At 40.3% G+C, this 19,133-nt stretch overlaps 1 protein-coding gene across 6 annotated transcripts in view; it reads left to right on the plus strand.

The window, feature by feature from the left end:
- Nucleotides 1-19,133, plus strand: part of LOC128684986 (genetic suppressor element 1) — a 630,479-nt gene that overhangs the window by 575,356 nt on the left and 35,990 nt on the right. For 5 of the 6 annotated variants that reach the window (XM_053771397.2, XM_070103847.1, XM_070103843.1 and 2 more), the window contains 2 exons: nucleotides 1,827-2,098; nucleotides 5,115-5,285. In XM_053771397.2, the coding sequence (XP_053627372.2) occupies nucleotides 1,827-2,098; nucleotides 5,115-5,285 (443 nt within the window). The remainder of the gene's footprint in view (nucleotides 1-1,826; nucleotides 2,099-5,114; nucleotides 5,286-19,133) is intronic. The other variant, XM_053771399.2, reaches the window with a different exon arrangement.

Here is a 19,133-nt window from a genome sequence, read left to right on the forward strand (position 1 = left end):
GTAGATGGGGAGATGGAGGTATTGGGTAGATGGCGAGAATATTTTGAGGAACTTTTAAATGTTAAGGAAGAAACAGAGGCAGTAATTTCATGCACTGGTCAGGGAGGTATACCATCTTTTAGGAGTGAAGAAGAGCAGAATGTAAGTGTGGGGGAGGTACGTGAGGCATTATGTAAAATGAAAGGGGGTAAAGCAGGGGGTAAAGGAGGTTTTGTGGGTAAGGGGCTTGGACTTCCAGCAAGCGTGCGTGAGCGTGTTAGATAGGAGTGAATGGAGACGAATGGTACTTGGGACCTGACGATCTGTTGGAGTGTGAGCAGGGTAATATTTAGTGAAGGGATTCAGGGAAACCGGTTATTTTCATATAGTCGGACTTGAGTCCTGGAAATGGGAAGTACAATGCCTGCACTTTAAAGGAGGGGTTTGGGATATTGGCAGTTTGGAGGGATATGTTGTGTATCTTTATATGTGTATGCTTCTAGACTGTTGTATTCTGAGCACCTCTGCAAAAACAGTGATAATGTGCGAGTGTGGTGAAAGTGTTGAATGATGATGATGAAAGTATTTTCTTTTTGGGGATTTTCTTTCTTTTTTGGGTCACCCTGCCTCGGTGGGAGATGGCCGACTTGTTGAAAAAAAAAAAAAAAAAAAAAAATGTGGGTACAGATCAGTGGTAGTGAGATGGAACACAGGCCAACCTCTTCAGAATGGACACATTCAGCAATTGCCAAAACGCCCACCTAAGAAGATATTTTGGAGTAATTTTACTGCTAAAGCCCCTGGACAGTTTGTTATTGTTTAGGGAATGATGACCAGGGACAAATACAAGGCAGTCATGGTAAATCCTAGGCATTAAGTTGAAAATAGGAATTTGGTAATTATCCTAGTATATAAACCGTCATCAGCAACTGCTGAGGAATTCACAGATCAGTTAAAGAAGATAGATAGCCATCTGGATAGGCTAGAAAATCCCACACCAAATATTTTACTCTTTGAAGATATTAATCTCCCTCATGTAAAATGGCACAACACAATGTTATACCAGAAATATCTCCGGGAAGCACCCTGGCTCAACAGGCACATACCAGAGAACTAATGAGGCTTTGTGAAAAGTACTCATCGAACCAACAGATAATTGCTCCCACTAGAAATGAAAATCCCTGGATTTGATATTCACAAACAAAGAGGAACTAATCAGAGACATAACAGTTACAAAACCAATATATTCTGATCACAACATCAACTCAGGGTTAGGTGTGTGTGTGTGTATGTGTGTTAGATAGTGAATGGAGGCATGTGCAGTTGGAGTCTGCCTAATGTAACCTTTATGAAGATATTCGGAGAAACTGGTTGGCCAGACTTGAGTCCTGGAGGTGGGAAGGGCTGTGCCTTCACTCTGAAGGAGGGATGGAGTAATCCAAATTATGATATTAGGACAATTTTGGCAAGAAATTGATTGAACGAATAATGACAAATGTTTTTTTTTCTTTGAGTCTCCCTGGTAAGAGATGGCCATTGAAGTAAAAAAATTATTATTATTCCTACTACATTATAATAATATCAGCTTTAGAAATAAAGCATTGAGTAAATATATGAGGTGATGATTACTGTGCATAAAAAATTATTGTACCAATGATTTTTTATTACAGTACTGTCCTGTACTTACCTGTGATCTGTAGATTGTTATAGAGGTTTTATCTAGCTTTATATTTTGTATGAAGCATCTAATTATTTTTTGTAGATTTTCACAATAAATTTCACTGTTTTCTGGCTTATAGTACACAGCACACACTAATATTTTTTCTAATTACTGTACTTAATTCTAGATTAAAATTGGAGGAGGATATGCGTCAACGAGAATATGAACTTGAACTCAGGCGAGAACGAGAACTCGAAAGAGAGAGAGAAAGAGAACGTGAAAGAGAAAGAGACCGTGAAAGAGAAAGAGAAAAGGAAAGGGAGAGAGAAAGAGAAAAGGAAAGAGAACGAGAGAGAGAACGTGATAAGGAGAAAGAAAGAGAAAGAGAAAGGGCACGTGAAAAAGAGAGAGAGAGGCAACGGCAGAGGGAACATCATGAACCTGATCGAATCAAAGAAGGTAAGCCCTCATGATTCATGGAACACTCAGTGCTCAAACTCTTTACCTCTTATTATGAAATTGTTAGAACAGTATTTGTATCTCATACCTGGACGTACAGTATGATATATATCCTACATATGTATGCAGACATTGTTATGGGTTAAACCTTGAGATGTTTCATGAAAGATCATCATTATTAATTGTAAGCCCTGATGCTTTGTTTATCTTTGCTACAGTTTAATACCCAAAACTTTTATTGAAATTGGTCTTCCTGTTTTGGTACTCACTTCAGCCTTCATTTGTGTCCTAACTTTTCTAGAATTAAGCTATTTATTTTTTATATTGCGAAGGTTCATTGAAGTGGTCATTTCATCATGGATGTATTTTATACCCACTCAGAGAGACATCAGTAAAATGGAAAATAATGATTTGATATTGTTGGGTGAGGGTCATTTGAATGATTTTAATTGTTGAAAAGCTATTTGATAATACAGTGGAACCCTGAATATTGGCTGTAATCTGTTACAGAAGGTCAGCGTAAATTCGAAAAGGTTAAATTTGGAGCAATATTTCCCATAAGAATTAATGTAAATACAATTAATCCGTACCAGAAACCCAAAAATAATAAAAAAAAGATACAGTTTGTAAAGTTTAACTATAGTTTTACATACACAAAACAATGATAAATAAATATTAATAAATATAAACATTACGTAACCCTTGTTGAAGACTCTTGTTGGCATATGGAAGAAGGCAAGGAGGGGAGAGGGAGTTGAGGTTATTGTTTGGAAGGGGAATCCCCCTCCATAATGACTTCAGGTAACAAGTCCTTATCCAGGGTTACTTCCCTTCTTTGTCTTTTAATGGCACTAGGACCAGCTTGAGAGTCACTGGACCCATCACACAAACTATCTGTCCAGAGAGCTCTGTTTCTGGTGTGTCTTTAAGATTTGCCTGAAGTGGGCCAAGGTTTTGTCACTGAACATGTTGCAGATATGGCTTGTTTCAGCTTGGTCAGGGTGATATTTCTCAGCAAAAGCTTGCACCCTACTCCACATTGCACAAATCTTTTTAATCTCTGAAGAAGGCACCTCCTTGTAGATGAATGGTTCAGAGAACCGACACTTTGATAAATTAGACACATGTGCAACTCTTGGGAATTTCCAAGAGTTGCACATATGTCTAAATTTATCAAGGCACCTCCTTCCCTCTTTCTTCCTCCTCCTCTGAAGCAAGTTCCTCAGCTGTGGTCTGTTGCTGTTCCAATTGAAGGTGTTGCAGCTCTTCATTGGTTAGCTCTTCCCTGTGGTCCTCCACCAACTCTTCCACATCCTCGTCACTCACATCCAACCCCATAGACTTCCCCAAAGATACAATAGATTCCACAACAGGCAAGGGTCATTAGGATCAGCCTCAAACCCTTCAAAATCATTCTCGAGACACATTCTGGCCATAATTTTCTCCAAGTAGAGTTCAAAGTTCTGGGAGTCACTCCTTGCCAAGACTTACCTATAAGGCTTATGCAGTTGTAGATATTGAAGTGATTCCTCCAGAACTCTCTTAGAGTCATATCAATATCCGGGGTCACTTCAAAGCACCTTTGAAACACTGCTTTTGTGTATGAGTTTTTTGAAGTTAGAAATGACCTACTGGTCCATGGGCTGGATGAGAGGAGTGGTGTTAGGAGGCAAGAACTTCACTGTTATAAAACTGAAATCCCTAGACAATTGGTCTACCAAGTTTGGAGGATGAGCAGGGGCATTGTCCATTACCAGGAGGCACTTGAGTGGCTATTTTCCTGGAGGCATTTTTTCACATTTGGGCCAAACACTTCTTGGACCCAGTCAATTAAAATTTGCCTTGGGACCCATGCCTTATTGTTAGCCCTCCACATCACACACAATCTACTCTTGACAACATTGTTTTTCTTGAACACTTTGGGATTTTTAGAGTGATACACCAGTAAAGGCTTCACTTTGAAATCCCCACCAGCATTAGTACAGAAGAAAAGAGTTAACCTATCCTTCATAGGCTTGTGTCCTGGCAGTGCCTTTTCCTCCTGCTTGATTTAGGTCCTCTCTGGCATTTTCTATCAAAAGAGGCCTGTTTTGTCACAACTGAACACTTGTTGGGGTTGGAATTCTTCACTCTCTATGCACGCCCTTGAATTTCTGCACAAATTTTTCAGCTGCATGTTTGTCTGAACCTGCAGCCTCACCATGCCTTACAACACTGTGTATGCCACTGTGCTGCTTAAATCTGTCAAACCAGTCTCTGCTGGCCTTAAATTCACTACATCAGCACTAGTTCCAGGCATTTTCTTTGAGATCCGCATGCAACTGCCTTGCCTTTTCACAAATGATCGTCTCTGAAACAGTATCTCTCGCTAACTGTTTCTCGCAGATCCACAACAAAAACTTCTCCACATCTTCCATTGTCTGTGATCTCTTTTTCGTTAACATGTTTACCCCTTTCGCCACATCAATTTCCTTGATTTGTTCTTTCTCTGCCAGGATGGAAGTGATTGTTGATTTGGATTTCCCATACATCCTGACAAGTTCCAGCACCCGCACATGACTCTCATATTTTTCAATAGCTTCTTTCTTAAATTCCATCGTGTTTCTCACTTTCTTTACCAAAGGGCTGGCACTCTGAAATTTCTTTGGGCCCATGGTGGCTTATTTCACAGTTGCAATTAATAAATAAGCACAAAAACCAATGGATTTTAAGGAAATGTTTGGATGAATGCATGGAGTATATGCTCATACTCCAAGGGACACCAGAGACTGACTCACCTATGCGTGGCATCCTGGCGGGAGGCGGGCTGATGCGTATAATACGGATGATTTACAAGGCACCAGCCGATATATGGAGCAGAATTTCCTCCCCAAAACTGGACTAAGTATGAATCGGCCGATAAACGCAGCGGCCGATATTTGGGGTTTCACTTTATTAATTACAGCCACCCAGGAAATTTTTAACTATTGTTCAGTACTTGGGGACTAATTGATTAATTCGTTAATTTTAAATCTAGTCTTTTTCTTATCCAAATTTATAGAGCGAAGCCAGTGCCATGAAAGAAATAGAGATCGAAGCCCTATAACTCAGAGTGTTGGTAGTAGTGTTGCTGTGCCTATAACCACACTTAGCACCAGTAGTGTAACTGTCACCAGCAACACTCATAACCGTAAGAATCAACCCATTGGTAAGTGTTTTTCTCAACGTCCATGTTATTTTTAAGCTGCATTAAGATGATTGGATATCACAGTTTATTCCAGATTTTTTGTGTATGTTCATGTGATTGCATAAAAGCACAAGTGTGTGTAGACAGATGTAATATAGTTTTTTTTCAACAAACTGGCCATATCTCACCAAGGCTGGGTGACCTAAAAAGGAAAACAAAAGTTTTTCTTTTTAAATTTAGTAATTTATACAGGAGAGGGGGTTACTAGCCCCATGCTTCCTGCATTTTAGTCGCCTCTTACGACACACGTGGCTTGAGGAGGAAGAATTCTTTTCCACTTCCCCATGGAGATAAGAAATAAAGAACAAGAATTATTAAGAAAATAGAAGAAAACCCAGATTGGTGTGTAAATATGTGTGTGTGTGAACATGAATATGTAGTGTAACCTAAGTGTAACTAGAAGTAGCAAGATATACTTGTTATCCTGTGTGTTTATGAGACAGAAAAAAGACACCAGCAATCCTACTGTCATGTAAAATAATTACAGGTTTCCATTTTACACTCATTTGGCAGGACGGTAGTACCTCTCTGGGTGATTGCTGTCTACCAGTCTGCTACCTAGGATGCAATATAGTTAGCTGTTAGCATGTATTTAATTTGATAGTGCATATTACAGTAAAACCTCAATGTAATGGATTTTGGATTTAACTGGTTAGAGGTTGATGTCATAGTACTACAGCTCTGACCTCTTAGTCGGTTCCATAGAACTATATGATGAGCTCAGCTTACTCAGATGAGCTGCGAGCAGTAAATTTTTTGCATAGATATGAGAAAATGGGTCTATGTGCTAAGTGTGCACCATATAAAAAAATCCTGCCCCATGCAGTGCAAAATGGGGAAAAAAAAGACTTTTTTTTTTATTTAAAACAGCAACACTGCAGTCTACAGTGGTACCTCAAGTTACGAACTCAATTCGTTCCGGATGGCTGTTCGAGTGCCGATACCGAACAAATTTGTTCCCATAAGGAATAATGTAAATTAGATTAGTCCATTTCAGACCTCCAAAAATGCACTTTCAAAAATATGTTTACATAATTGTTCGAGTTAGGAGGTGTTCAAAACTCTTTTTTTTTTTTTTTTTTTTTTTTCAACAAGTTGGCTGTCTCCCACCAAGGCAGGGTGACCCAAAAAGAAAGAAAATCCCAAAAAGAAAATACTTTCTTCATCGTTCAACACTTTCACCTCACTCATACAGTGGACCCTCGACCAACGATTTTAATCCATTCCAGAGATCTTGTCCTTAGACGAATTTATCGTTAGCTGATTTAATTTTCCCCATAAGAAATAATGGAAATCCAATTAATCTGTTCCAGATAGCCAAAAGTATTAAAAAAATAATTTTTTTTACATGAAATATACATTTCCCTACAAAGAAAACAATGAGACATATACAATTAATACACAGATAAATAATAAAATGACACTTACCTTTATTGAAGAGTATTGATGAGTGATTTTCAGAGTGATACATGAGTAAAGGCTTCACTTTGCAATCCCCACTAGCATTACAACAAAACATGAGAGTTAGCCTGTCTTTCATAGGCTTGTGTCCTGGGAGTGCCTTTTCCTCCTGAGTAATGTAGGTCCTGTTTGGCATTTTCTTCCAGAACAAGCCTGTTTTGTCACAATTGAACACTTGTTGGGGTTGGAATTTTTCAGCATCGCCATGCGTTATCACACTGTGTATACCACTATGATTCTTAAATCTCTCAAACCAACCTTTGCTGGCCTTAAATTCACCAATGTGAGCACTAGTTCCAGGCAATTTTTTCCTGTTCACCTGGGTGTTAGTCGACTGGAGTGGGTCGCATCCTGGGGGACAAGATTAAGGGCCCCAGTGGAAATAAGTTAGACAGTCCTCAATAATGCACTAACTTTCTTTTCCTGGATGGCTAACCCTCTGGGATTAATTGTTTCTTGGTAATTGTTTCTCGTTAAGCCACACCACCAACAATCTTTCCACATCTTCGAATAGTACAGCTGACGGTGGTGCAGCAGCAGCTGACCGTGTTGCAGCAGCAGCTGACCATGTTGCAGCAGCAGCTGACGGTGGTGCAGCAACAGCAGCAGCTGACGGTGGTACAGCAGCAGCTGATGGTGATGCAGCAGCAGCTGATGGTGGTGCAGCAGCAGCTGACTGTGGTACAGCAGCAGCTGACAGTGGTACAGCAGCAGCTGACGGTGGTACAGCAGCAGCTGACTGTGGTACAGCAGCAGCTGATGGTGGCGCAGCAACAGCTGACCGTGGTATGATAGTATTTCGATAGTATTTCTCACCCTTTTTACCACAGGGTTGGCACCAGAAGTTTTCTTTGGGCCTATGGTGGCTTATTTAGCAGTTACAAGCACTAAAAACAATGGAATAATACAAAATATATTGCATGCATGCGTGAAACCGTCCACCCTAGCTTGTAAACAATGGCACACTAGCTGAAGGCAGGGCAGCTGAGGCGCTCAGGCTAGACGGACAGGCAGACGCATTCAGGAAGAATGTCCTTACCTGAGTTTTTCTTCGTTGGTTGAGCCAATATTTTTACGCAAAAACGCATCGTTGCCCGATTTTATCATTAGTCGATGCCATTGTTGGTCGAGGGTCCACTGTACATAATCACCGATTTTGCAGAGGCACCCAGATACAACAGTTTAGAAGCATATATAAAGATATATAACATATCCCTCCAAACTGCCAATATTCCAGACCCCTTCTTTAAAGTGCAGGCATTGTACTTCCCATTTCCAGTACTCAAGTCTGGCTATATAAAAATAACCGGTTTCCCTGAATCCCTTCACTAAATATTACCCTACTCACACTCCAACAGCTCGTCAGGTCCCAAAAACCATTCATCTTCATTCACTCCTATCTAACACGCTCACTCATGCTTCCTGGAAGTCCAAGCCCCTCGCCCACAAAACCTCCTTTACCCCCTCCCTCCAACCTTTTCAAGGATGACCTGTACCCCGCATTCCTTCCCCTACAGATTTATACGCTCTCCATGTCATTCTACTTTGCCCTTAGACAGGACATCTTCACTGCCTCCAACCGCCTCCTCGCTGCAGCATTTGCAACCCAAGCTTCACACCCATATAAGAGAGTTGGCACCACTATACTTTCATGCATTCTCTTCTCTGCCTCCATAGATAACGTTTTTTTGTTTCCACGTATACCTCAACGCACCACTCACTTTTTTTTCCTTCATCAGTTCTCTGGTTAACCTCATCCTTCATAAACCCATCTGCTGACACATCAGCTTCCAAATATCTGAAAACATTCACTTCTTCCATAATCCCTCTCTCCAATGTGATATCCAATTTTCCTTTATCTAAATCATTTGATACCCTCATCACCTTACTCTTATCTATGTTCACTTTCAACTTTCTACCTTTACACACCCTCCCAAACTCGTCCACTAACCTTTACCAATTTTCTTGAGAATCTCCCAAAAGCACAGTATCATCAGCAAAAAATAACTGTGTCAACTCCCATTTTGTATTTGATTCCCCATAATTTAATCCCAACAACCTAGTATTTACTTCTTTTACAACCCCATCTATAAATATATTAAACAACCATGGTGACATTACACATCCCTGTCTAAGACATTCTTTTACTGGGAAGTAGTCTCCCTCTCTTCTACACGCTCTAGTCTTACTATCCTCATAAAAACTCTTTACAGCATTTAGTAACTTACTACCTATTCCATATACTTTCAACATCTGCCACATTGCTCCCCTATCCACTCTATCATATTCTTCTTTCATTCAACAAACCGGCCGTATCCCACTGAGGCAGGGTGGCCCAAAAAGAAAAACGGAAGTTTCTCTTTTTAAATTTAGTAATTTATACAAGAGAAGGGGTTACTAGTCCCTTGCTCCTGGCATTTTAGTCGCCTCTTACAACACGCATAGCTTATGGAGGAAGAATTCTGTTCCACTTCCCCATGGAGATAAGAGGAAATAAACAAGAACAAGAACTAGTAAGAAAATAGAAGAAAACCCAGAGGGGTGTGTATATATATATGCTTGTACATGTATGTGTAGTGTGACCTAAGTGTAAGTAGAAATAGCAAGACGTACCTGAAACCTTGCATGTTTATGAGACAGAAAAATGGACACCAGCAATCCTACCATCATGTAAAACAATTACAGGCTTTCGTTTTACACTCGCTTGGCAGGACGGTGGTACCTACTCTTATCATATGCCTTTTCTAAATCCATAAATGCAATGAAAACTTCCCTACCTTTATCTAAATACTGTTCACATATATGCTTCAATGTAAACACTTGATCTACACATCCCCTACCCACTCTAAAGCCTCCTTGCTCATCCGAAATCCTACTCTTTGTCTTGCCTCTAAACTCAAGGTACCACTGTATTTTCATATCTTTTCTATTGTTGTATTCTCATTTTCTTCAACTCATTTGATAGAATGGAAGATATATTACAGAAATAAAGACGATTTTGGTTGGTTTCAGAACTGAAAGTAGCAGAAACGTTCAGTTTTTGTTGATATTCCAGAGTACAGAAATTACATCTCTTGTCCAATATATGTCCAACTGGTTCCCAAATGTGCTGACATTATTTATACAATTATTACAATAATTCAGTAGTCTGCGTAACAGTAATTCTTCTATTTTTTGTGCGAATAAAAATTTGAAATGGAAAGGAGGCATAATATAGGAGAGGCCAGGGGATGTAACTAATGAACATTGGAAATGTTTTGTTAGTGCCAGGAATGTCTACATTGTTTATTCTGGATGATATTTATAAATTGGCAGTTTGTGTTAAATTGGCCAAATTACCAATTTATGATCACTTTATTGGGTGATTGAAATAGGTATATGGGCAGTTGTTTATACATACTCATTTGATAGAATGGAAGGAATATTAGCAAAATAGCTAATAGTTTGGTCATTTGGAACAGTGGAATTCACCTAAAATAGGACTCAACGTGGGTGAAATCACCAATGTGTAAATATCGCCAAGACCGCTAACTCTGTGAGAGCATAATTCCGCAAGTTTTCCATCAAATTTCGTACGTTTGGTTTCATTACCTTTGGAAAATTATTCTCTATCATTTCATTAGATTTTTTTTTTTTTAATTCCTCAACCCTGAGAGCAATTCTCAGATCAGGGGATCCGACCCTGAAAGGGTTAACAGACAAAGTCTGTGGCTGGACATTTGGAAACAGCAAACAAATATTAAATCTGCTGGTTAAACTCATTTCAAATTTAATGGACTTTGTCAGTTAAATCAGAATTGTCTGTTATGTTTAAGGATAATTCTGGAATTAACTGTTATTGTTGCAGTTCCCTGGTAAATTTATTTTTGGATTTAACAAATTTATTCCATTAGATTTGAAAATTGTCTGTTTGTGTTAGTCATACAACAGTATTTTCATAATTTGAATTTAAGTGAGAATCAGCTTTAGCAGACATCCTTTCTTCCTTCCCCTTTAGTTTATTAACTCAGAGGTTTACAGTTCACAGTATGTAACATCTGTGGCTCACAGTATGTGAAATAAACGGTTCACAGTACGTAACATTGACAGTTCACAGTATGTAACATTGATGGTTCACAGAATGTAACATTCAAGGTTCACAGTATGTAATATTGACAGTTCACAGTATGTAATATTGTTGGTTCACAGAACAGTAAGGCCCCACTTATATGGCAGATTAGGTTCCAGGCTACAACTGGAAAGTGGAACATCATTTTTTTCCACTTATAAATGTGTATAAATGCCAGTTAGCAAGTTTACACTAATATATATTAAGTTAGCAATATAACTAGGCATTAAAAACAATAAAAAGTAAAATACACACACAGTACACCTATTACTTACCTTAAAATATTTGTAGTCTTAATGTAGGGTGAGAGGCGAGTAAACACAGTAAATCGAATAAACGAGAGAGAGAATGAGTAAATGAGAGAGGAGAGAGATGCTGAGGATGTAAACAAACAGACGAACACATCTGGTTATGGTTGATACACGTTCATCTACACCTAACATCTCATATTTAGGTTAATTTAGTCTACTTTGGGGTGTATTTATCATGTTTATATGTTACGTAGCATGTTTATTATGTAATTTTGTAAAAATATCATAGATGGATTATTGGCAATGTGTATATTAACGTATATACGACATAGTTTACCAACGCTCTTGTATGGGTGTGAAGCATGGGTGATGAATGTTGCAGCGAGGAGAAGGCTGGAGGCAGTGGAGATGTCATGTCTGAGGGCAATGTGTGGTGTGAATATAATGCAGAGAATTCGTAGTTTGGAAGTTAGGAGGAGGTGCGGGATTACCAAAACTGTTGTCCAGAGGGCTGAGGAAGGGTTGTTGAGGTGGTTCGGACATGTAGAGAGAATGGAGCGAAACAGAATGACTTCAAGAGTGTATCAGTCTGTAGTGGAAGGAAGGCGGGGTAGGGGTCGGCCTAGGAAGGGTTGGAGGGAGGGGGTAAAGGAGGTTTTGTGTGCGAGGGGCTTGGACTTCCAGCAGGCATGCGTGAGCGTGTTTGATAGGAGTGAATGGAGACAAATGGTTTTTAATACTTGACGTGCTGTTGGAGTGTGAGCAAAGTAACATTTATGAAGGGATTCAGGGAAACCGGCAGGCCGGACTTGAGTCCTGGAGATGGGAAGTACAGTGCCTGCACTCTGAAGGAGGGGTGTTAATGTTGCAGTTTAAAAACTGTAGTGTAAAGCACCCTTCTGGCAAGACAGTGATGGAGTGAATGATGGTGAAAGTTTTTCTTTTTCGGGCCACCCTGCCTTGGTGGGAATCGGCCGGTGTGATAATAAAAAAATAATAAAATAAATAATGCACCTCAGAGTGATTATTATTGTGTATTATTATTATTATCATTATTAAAATGGAGCCCTCAAGACTAATAAGACACTCTTAGTGATTTTAATGTGTACCTGCACACCAGCACAGTGTGTAAGTTTATTTAGGTACAGGTACACATAGTTGATAAATTAGACACGTGCAACATGTGTCTAATTTATCAACTTGTCAGTTCTCTGAACCATAACTTCAAAACACTTGAAATTTTTTAAAGTTTTCAGACATAATGGAGAGACGCGGTGCTCACGGAGAATGTAAACAAACTGGGTGGGGCGTGGTGACCATATTATAAAGTCAGGTTGGAGGGAGCCGTATAGCAAATTTTGGTTATAATTTGAAATGTCTTTATTAGCAAAGCAGGGCCCTATTGTGTGTGTGTGTGTACTCACCTAATTGTGGTTGTAGGGGTCAAGACTCAGCCCCTGGCCCCTCCTCTTCACTAAACACTACTAGGTCCTCTCTCCCTGCTCCATGAGTTTTATCATACCTCGTCTTAAAGCTATGTATGGTTCCTGCCTCCACTACATCACTTGCTAGATTATTCCACTTTCTGACTACTCTATGACTGAAGAAACACTTTCTAACATCCCTTTGACTCATCTGAGCCTTCAACTTGTTTCTGTGTCCCCTCTCCAGAACATCCTGTCTCTGTCCACCTTGTCTATTCCACGCAGTATTTTGTATGTCGTTATCATGTCTCCCCTAACCCTCATGTCCTCCAGTGTCATCAGGCCGATTTCCTTTAATCTTTCTTCGTAGGACATTCTCCTTAGCTCTGAAACTAATCTTGTCGCAAACCTTTGCACTTTCTCTAATTTCTTGACGTGCTTGACCCGGTGTGGGTTCCAAACTGGTGTGGCATACTCCAGCATGGGCCTGACGTACATAGTGTACAGTGTCTTGAATGATTCCTTACTAAGGTATTGGAACGCTATTCTCAGGTTTACCAGGTGCTCATATGCTGCAGCAGTTATATGGTTGATGTGTGCTTCCAGAGACATGCTCGGTGTTATACTCACCCCAAGATCTTTCTCCTTGAGCAAGGTTTGCAGTCTTTGGCCACTTAGCCTCTGCTCTGTCTGCAGTCTTCTTTGCCCTTCCCCGATCTTCATGACGAGAGGTCAGTTGCTGGACCAGGTGTCCAGCCTGTCCAGGTCTCTTTGAAGGTCTGCCTGATCCTCATCTGGTTTAATTCTCCTCGTTAACTTCACATCATCTGCGAACAGGGACACTTCTGAGTCTATGCCTTCCATCTTGTCATTCAAATATGCCAAAAATAGCACTGGTCCTTGGACCAACCCCTGTGGGCCCCCCCTTGTCACAGGTGCCCACTGTAATACCTCATCACGTACCATGGCTCATTGTTGCCTCCCTGTCAGGTATTCTCTGATCCTTTGCAGTGCCCTTCCTATTATACGCGCCTGATCCTCTAGCTCCTGAACTAATCTCTTGTGAGGAACTGTGTCAAAGGCCTTCCTAAGTCCAAGAAAATACAATCAACCCACTCCTTTCTCTCATATCATACTTCTGTTACTTTATCATAAAACTCTAGAAGGTTTGTAACACAGGATTTGCCTTCCATGAATCCATGCTGGTTGTTGTTTATACTCTTGTTCCGTTCCAGGTGTTCCACCGCTCTCCTCTGCGTGTGTGTGTGTGTGTGTGTGTGTACACTCACCTAATTACTTACCTAATTGTAGTTGCAGGGGTCGAGACTCAGCTCCTGGTCCCGCCTTTTCACTGAACGCTACAAGGTCCTCTTGTCTCCCTGCTCCATGAGCCTTATCATACCTCATCTTAAAGCTATGTATTGTACCTGTCTCCACTACATCGCTCGCCAGACTGTTCCACTTCCTGACCACTCTATAGCTGAAGAACTGCTTCCTAACATCCCTGTGACTCATCTGAGTCTTCAGCTTCCAAGAATGACCCTTGTTTCTGTGTCCCCTCTCTGGAAATATCTTGTCTCTGTCCACCTTGTCTATTCCACGCAGTATTTTGTGTGTCGTTATCATGTCTTCCCTATCCCTCCTGTCCTCCAGTGTCGTCAGGTCGATTTCCCTCAACCTTTCTTCATAGGACATTGCCCTTAGCTCTGGAACTAACCTTGTCGCAAACCTTTGCACTTTCTCTAATTTCTTAACGTGGTTGTCCTGGTGCGGGTTCCAAAATGGTGCTGCATACTCCAGTATGGGCCTGACGTACACGGTGTACAGTGTTTTGAACAATTCCTTACTAAGGTATCGGAATGCTGTTCTCAGGTTTGCCAGGCGCCCATATGCTGCAGCAGTTATCTGACTGATGTGTGCTTCCGGAGACATGCTCGGTGTTATACTCACCCCAAGATCTTTTTCCTCGAGTTTCCACTTCCCCTTGGAGATAAGAGGAAATAAACGAGAACAAGAACTAGAAAGAAAATAGAAGAAAACCCAGAGGGGTGTGTATATACAGTACAGTAGTGTGACCTAAGTGTAAGTAGAAGTAACAAGACGTACCTGAAACCTTGCATGTTTATGAGACAGAAAAATGGACACCAGCAATCCTACCATCATGTAAAACAATTACAGGCTTTCATTTTACACTCACTTGGCAGGACGATAGTACCTCCCTGGGTGGTTGCTGTCTACCAGCCTACTACCTAGATATATATATATTCATATACAGTGGTCCCTCAATAATCGTCCATAATCCGTTCCTGGAAGTGGGACTATTATCGAAATGGACGATTTTCGAATCAATTTTTCCCATAAGAAATAATGTAAATCCAATTAATTCGTTCCAGACACCCAGAAGTATCAACAACAATTTTTTTTTTTACCTAAAAGATAGATTTACATGCACAAAAGAATGAACATTCAACATGACAGTTACCTTTATTGAAGGCTGTTGTTGATGAATGGAAGACAGGGAGGAGGAGAGAGGTTATTTGGAAGGGGAATCCCCCTCCATAAGGACTCTAGGGCACTAATAAAATGTATAAATGAACATACCTGCCTAGTATAGGCCAACAGGCCTGCTGCAGTGATCCTCCTTTCTTATGTTCTTATGAGTGAGAGGGGTTGGATTTGAGTGGGACTTGCACATCAGAGCTTATTTCTTGGGTAGCATTGAAAATTGGGATGGGCAAATGTTATGTTAGTGGGATGAATTGTAAAGGACCTGCCTAGTAAGGGCCAGCAGGCCTGTTACAGTGTTCCTCCTTTCTTATGTTCTTATGGTAATAGGGGTAGTTGATGAGTGGAACGGTCTGCCTAGTAGGGTGATCGAAGCTAAAACATTGGGTAATTTCAAATTTAGGTTGGATAAATACACGAGTGAGAGGGGTTGGATTTGAGTCGGACTTGCACCTGAGCTTATTGCTTGGGTAGCATTTGTTCTGTTAGTGGGTTGGATTTGTGAAGGACCAGCCTAGTATGGGCCAGCAGGCCTGTTCCAGTGTTCCTACTTTCTTAAGTTCTTATTTAACATCACACTTACCAGTAGGGTGATCGAGGCTAGGACCTTGGGTAGCTTTAAGAAGAGATTGGACAAATATACGAGTTGGAGGAGCTGAGTTTCATTTGTGTCATTGGGTACGGGAGTAAATTCTTGGGTAGCTTTGGGTGGAGGTCATTTTGATAAGGACCTGCCTTGTATGGGCCAGTAGACCTGCAGTGTTCTTCCATTGTTATGTTCTTATTGGCTATTTTTGTGTGAAGGAGGGATGGCACGTTTATTGTTGGAGAATATGACACTAATACCAACTCTATGGCTTATTTATCTATCACAATTCAACTAATATGACATAATAAAAAATATTAATAACATAGAAACATGGAATATACTCTAGAATGAATAAAATAAGTCATTACGTATGTCACGAGAGGTGTTGTGTTGTGTTGTGTTGTTGTTGGGTATATAAGGGCCACTGAGTGTAAGCCGTCCATAATGGTGGTGAAACAGCAGCTGAGTCGGCGGTGGTTTTTGTAGCCCTATATAACTCCAACAACATTGGAGGAGTTGGTAGAATCACTGAATCTCTAAAGAAGGAACCCTCTACCACCATCACTACCACCAAAGAAAGCTTCTAGTGCCAGCCCTAGATGGTGGTGGTAGAGTGGAAGCAGGTAAGACACATATGCAACAGTTAGGTATCTTTATTATGAAACGTTTCGCCTACACAGTAGGCTTCTTCAGTCGAGTACAGAAAAGTTGATAGAAGCAGAAGATACTTGAAGACGATGTAATCAGTCCATCACCCTTAAAGTTTTGAGGTGGTCAGTCCCTCAGTCTGGAGAAGAGCATTGTTCCAAAGTATGAAACAATATGGAGATGAAGTGACAGGATGGAGCTTATATAGCGCCAAGAGGTGAGACGTAGGCCACTAGGAGAGGTAAGAACTCAGATGTTGAGAGGTCAGGTCCCTCTCAAATCCAGCCGCTCTCACTAGTGGAAGTTGTCGAAGTTGATTGCAGGTCTGTACCAAGATACCCTTGTGTTGCAGTGTCTGACAGATTGAACATTAAAATGGTATAAAATACCGACATAGCCTACTGTGTAGGCGAAACGTTTCATAATAAAGATACCTAACTGTTGCATATGTGTCTTACCTAACAACCTGTCGGTATTTTATACCATTTTAATGTTCATCGTGGAAGCAGTTGAGATAGTGGTTGATGAACATAAGAACATAAGAAAGGAGGAACACTGCAGCAGGCCTGTTGGCCCATGCTTGGCAGGTCCTTTACAATTCATCCCACTAACGAAACATTTTCCCAACCCAGTCCTTAATGCTACCCAAGAAATAAGCTCTGATAACTCTATCTACTCATTTGGGACTTGCAAATGAGTGGATAGAGTTATCAGAGCTTATTTCTTGGGTAGCATTGAGGACTCGGTTGGGAAAATGTTTCGTTAGTGGGATGAATTGTGAAGGACCTGCCAAGCATGGGCCAACAGGCCTGCTGCAGTGATCCTCCTTTATGTTCATCAACCACTATCACAACTGCTTCCACTCTACCACCACCATCTTTGTATTTTTCTACAAACTTTTTCATAAATTATGTGTTTCTCACATTCTTTACAAAAGGTCTGGCACTAGAAGCTTTATTTGAAGCCATGGTAGCTTATTTAGCACTTGCAAGCACTAAAATCAATGGAATATTATGAAATATTTCGTAGAAGCATGTGAGGGGACCGTCACTCACTGGTAAACAATGGCACACTGGCTGGAAAGGAAAGGCTGAGGCGGCTCAGAGCGTGAGTATGCGTCCGGGACGAAGGACTATTAGGACTATTAGCGAGTTACTGGACCATTTGCGAGCCAATATTTTGACGAAAAAACAGGACTATTTCCGAAATGGACGACTTTCAGGCCGGACGATTATTGAGGGACCACTGTACATATATATATCACACACACTCAATGGCCACTTTATTAGGTAAACCTTTCTAGTAGTGGGTTGGGCTCTGCTTTGCCCCCAGAACAACCTAAATTCTTCATGGCATGGATTCAACAAGGTGCTAGAAACATTCCTTACAGATCCCAGTCTATGCTGACATGAAAGCATCATGCAATTGCTGCAGGTGTTGGCTGCACATTCATGCTATGAATCTCTTATTCCACAACATCCCAAAGGTTTATGCCACATTCTGCCCCTATCATCTGCATACTGCAGAAGAAATAGCAATTCATCAGACCATGCAACATTTTTCTAATCATCTTCCTTTCAGCTTTGGTGAGCCTGTGCCCACAATATTCTGTTTCCTGTTCTTAGCTGACAGGAGAGGAACCTGGTGTGGTCTTCTGCTGCTGTAATCCATCCACTACAAGCTTCACCATGTATTGTGCATTCAGGAATGTTCTTCTGCACAACACTGTTGTAATACATGGTTACTCGAGTTATTGTTGCCTTCCTGTCAGCTGTAACCAGTCAGTCCACTCTCTTCTGACCTCTCTCATTAACCCTTTCATTGTCCAGACCCCCAATCTGAAACTTTTCCACAGCGTCCGAGAATTTTCAAAAAGAAATTTTTATTATTTTTTATTGTGAAATAGCATAGAATCTATTTCTGAAGGCAATACAACAAAAAGTAGGAAATTTAATGAAAAATTTACGAAATTATGCTTTGTGAATATTGCTGTGTGAGCGATATTTACACATCAGCTATTTTGCCTATTATGAGTCCTATTTTAGGACAATTACATCTTATGAATCAGTATATTGACATTAAGAGGGACATTAAAAAGGGGATAAGAAAAGCTAAAAGGGACTATGAAATTAAAGTTGCTAGGGATTCTAAAACTAACCCAAAAAGTTTTTTCCAGGTCTATAGAACAAAAGTTAGAGATAAGATAGGTCCCCTTAAAAATAACTATGGGCACCTTACTGACAATGAGAATGAAATGTGCTTGATTTTAAATAATTATTTTCTCTCAGTTTTTACACAGGAAGACACTAACAATATTCCAGTAATTAATTTTTACAGTGGGCTAGAAGAAGATAAATTATGTAACATCACAGTCACTAGTGAGATGGTTGTGAGGCAGATAGACAGACTGAAGCAAAATAAGTCGCCGGGTCCTGATGAGGTTTTTTCAAGGGTTCTTAAGGAATGCAAAATGGAACTCTGTGAACCATTAACTAATATTTTTAATTTATCTCTTCAAACAGGTGTAGTGTCTGATATGTGGAAGATGGCTAATGTAACTCCTATTTTTAAAACAGGGGACAAGTCGTTACCGTCAAATTACCGCCCAATAAGCCTGACCTCAATTGTAGGCAAATTACTAGAGTCAATTATAGCTGAGATTATAAGAAGCCATCTCGATAAGCATAGCTTGATTAATGATACTCAGCATGGATTCACAAGAGGCCGGTCTTGTCTAACTAATTTATTAACTTTCTTCAGTAAAGCTTTTGAGGCTGTTGACCACAATAAAGAATTTGATATTATTTACTTAGATTTTAGTAA

The sequence above is a fragment of the Cherax quadricarinatus genome, chromosome 5 (assembly GCF_038502225.1).
Source record: "Cherax quadricarinatus isolate ZL_2023a chromosome 5, ASM3850222v1, whole genome shotgun sequence".
NCBI classification, from domain to species: domain Eukaryota; kingdom Metazoa; phylum Arthropoda; class Malacostraca; order Decapoda; family Parastacidae; genus Cherax; species Cherax quadricarinatus.